At 36.0% G+C, this 1568-nt stretch overlaps 1 protein-coding gene across 1 annotated transcript; it reads right to left on the bottom strand.

The window, feature by feature from the left end:
* Positions 1–828: 828 nt before the first annotated feature.
* Positions 829–1341, bottom strand: LOC139483014 (RNA-binding protein RO60-like). Its single transcript, XM_071267044.1, has one exon. The coding sequence runs from the start codon at positions 1339–1341 to the stop codon at positions 829–831; it is 513 nt and encodes a 170-aa protein (XP_071123145.1).
* Positions 1342–1568: the final 227 nt, after the last annotated feature.

Genomic DNA, 1568 nt, shown 5'->3' on the forward strand with positions numbered 1-1568 from the left:
CAAACTGCAATTTCCACGAAGTGATATTTGAATCAGCTGAGATATACTGTAGCCGTCTATGCTCCTTCTGGGACTATTATACTAACGTTAGTATAATAGTCCCAGGCTCCTTTTATGTGCTTATAGGAACGTTTTATTGATGCCTCAATGATGTGTACCCACAATTTCTTTAATCTTTGTCACAACTAATGTTTTTAATCAGATGCTGTTCAGAGCAAAGGAGTCATTTGATGTACTAGAGAATCTGGCAAGAGATTAAATATAAAAGCATCAGGTACTAAATATGTTTTCTGTGTACTGCCATCAAATCAATCTTTTCATTACTTTCACTTGGTCCTGATACATGTAAAAACTTTTAATAACTATTGTTCAACTTGATTTCTAAAATTTAATGAACATTAATGTCTAGTTTAGTGTTACATATTAAAACAAAACGGTGGTTTTAATATAAAGTGATATTTTCCATTTTTTCCAAGTCAACATATGGATTATCAGTCTGCATGGAAGGATCACTTTGAAAATCATTCACAAAGTTTTTAATTACACTTGGAGTGTGAAGATCAAAGCCAACTACATCGAGCGCATTCATATCTATAGGACTGGCTATGGTATAGTCATTGTCCGTCATACCAACAACAATAAATAAGATGGTACCCATCGATAGCCACGTATCGCATGTATTGTTTGAGCATTTCCGCTGGATGCATATATCCACATCTGGGTAGAGTCTGTGAGAACAACAATAACATCAAATCGCTTTTTTCTGCTAGCTGCTCATTTAAATGGAACAGCCAAGTCTTCGCTGACTCTTCCTGACGATAATTAACACTACTCTTTGACCCGTTTTATCTTATCGGAAACAGAATCTAAAGTATCGCCTCTGGCTATAATACTTGTACATGCATCTTCTATAGAATTAGCAAAGATAATGACTTCGATTTCTGCTGTGTTTACGGTTGAAAGAACCATTGCAGCAGCTGCTTCGCACGCTGTTATTGACGACCCACGAGTATTTTTCTGTATACTTTCACCAACGCAAACGGCCATTAAGTATGGTTGTCCTTGCGATAGACATAATTCTGTTAGTTGATCGAATGCTTCTTTCAGTGCATTAACGATCTGTGTGTTTGGTGTCCACACTAACCTCGTTTGTCCATGCCCTTTTTCGTAATGTCGCAATGTAATACAAATTGTCAAGGGGTGAATCTTTTGACAGTTCAGTCCATCACTGTTCAACTGACCAAGTCTTTGAAGTATAATTGTAATCCACAAGTCTGACGATGTTTTTGTGTTTGGATTCAGCATTCCTAAACTAGTTATTTTACCTAGATTACGGAGCATAGCGGTGAAAGGCACAGTTTTAAGGAGTACCTCCCAAACGGCAATATTATTTAAGAATCTAGTAGGTATATGTTCCCTCGATAAATGGTAATTTGCTATTATATTGCGAATTTCTTCAACATAGTTACATTGTTTTGCTCTCCTGGCCGCATTAAAAAAATTCACCAATACTAGCTTGATTTAGAGTAATGTTTACAGTTATATTTTCGCCAAATATATATTCTATG

This window comes from Mytilus edulis, chromosome 7, assembly GCF_963676685.1.
Source record: "Mytilus edulis chromosome 7, xbMytEdul2.2, whole genome shotgun sequence".
Classification (NCBI taxonomy): Eukaryota; Metazoa; Mollusca; class Bivalvia; order Mytilida; family Mytilidae; genus Mytilus; species Mytilus edulis.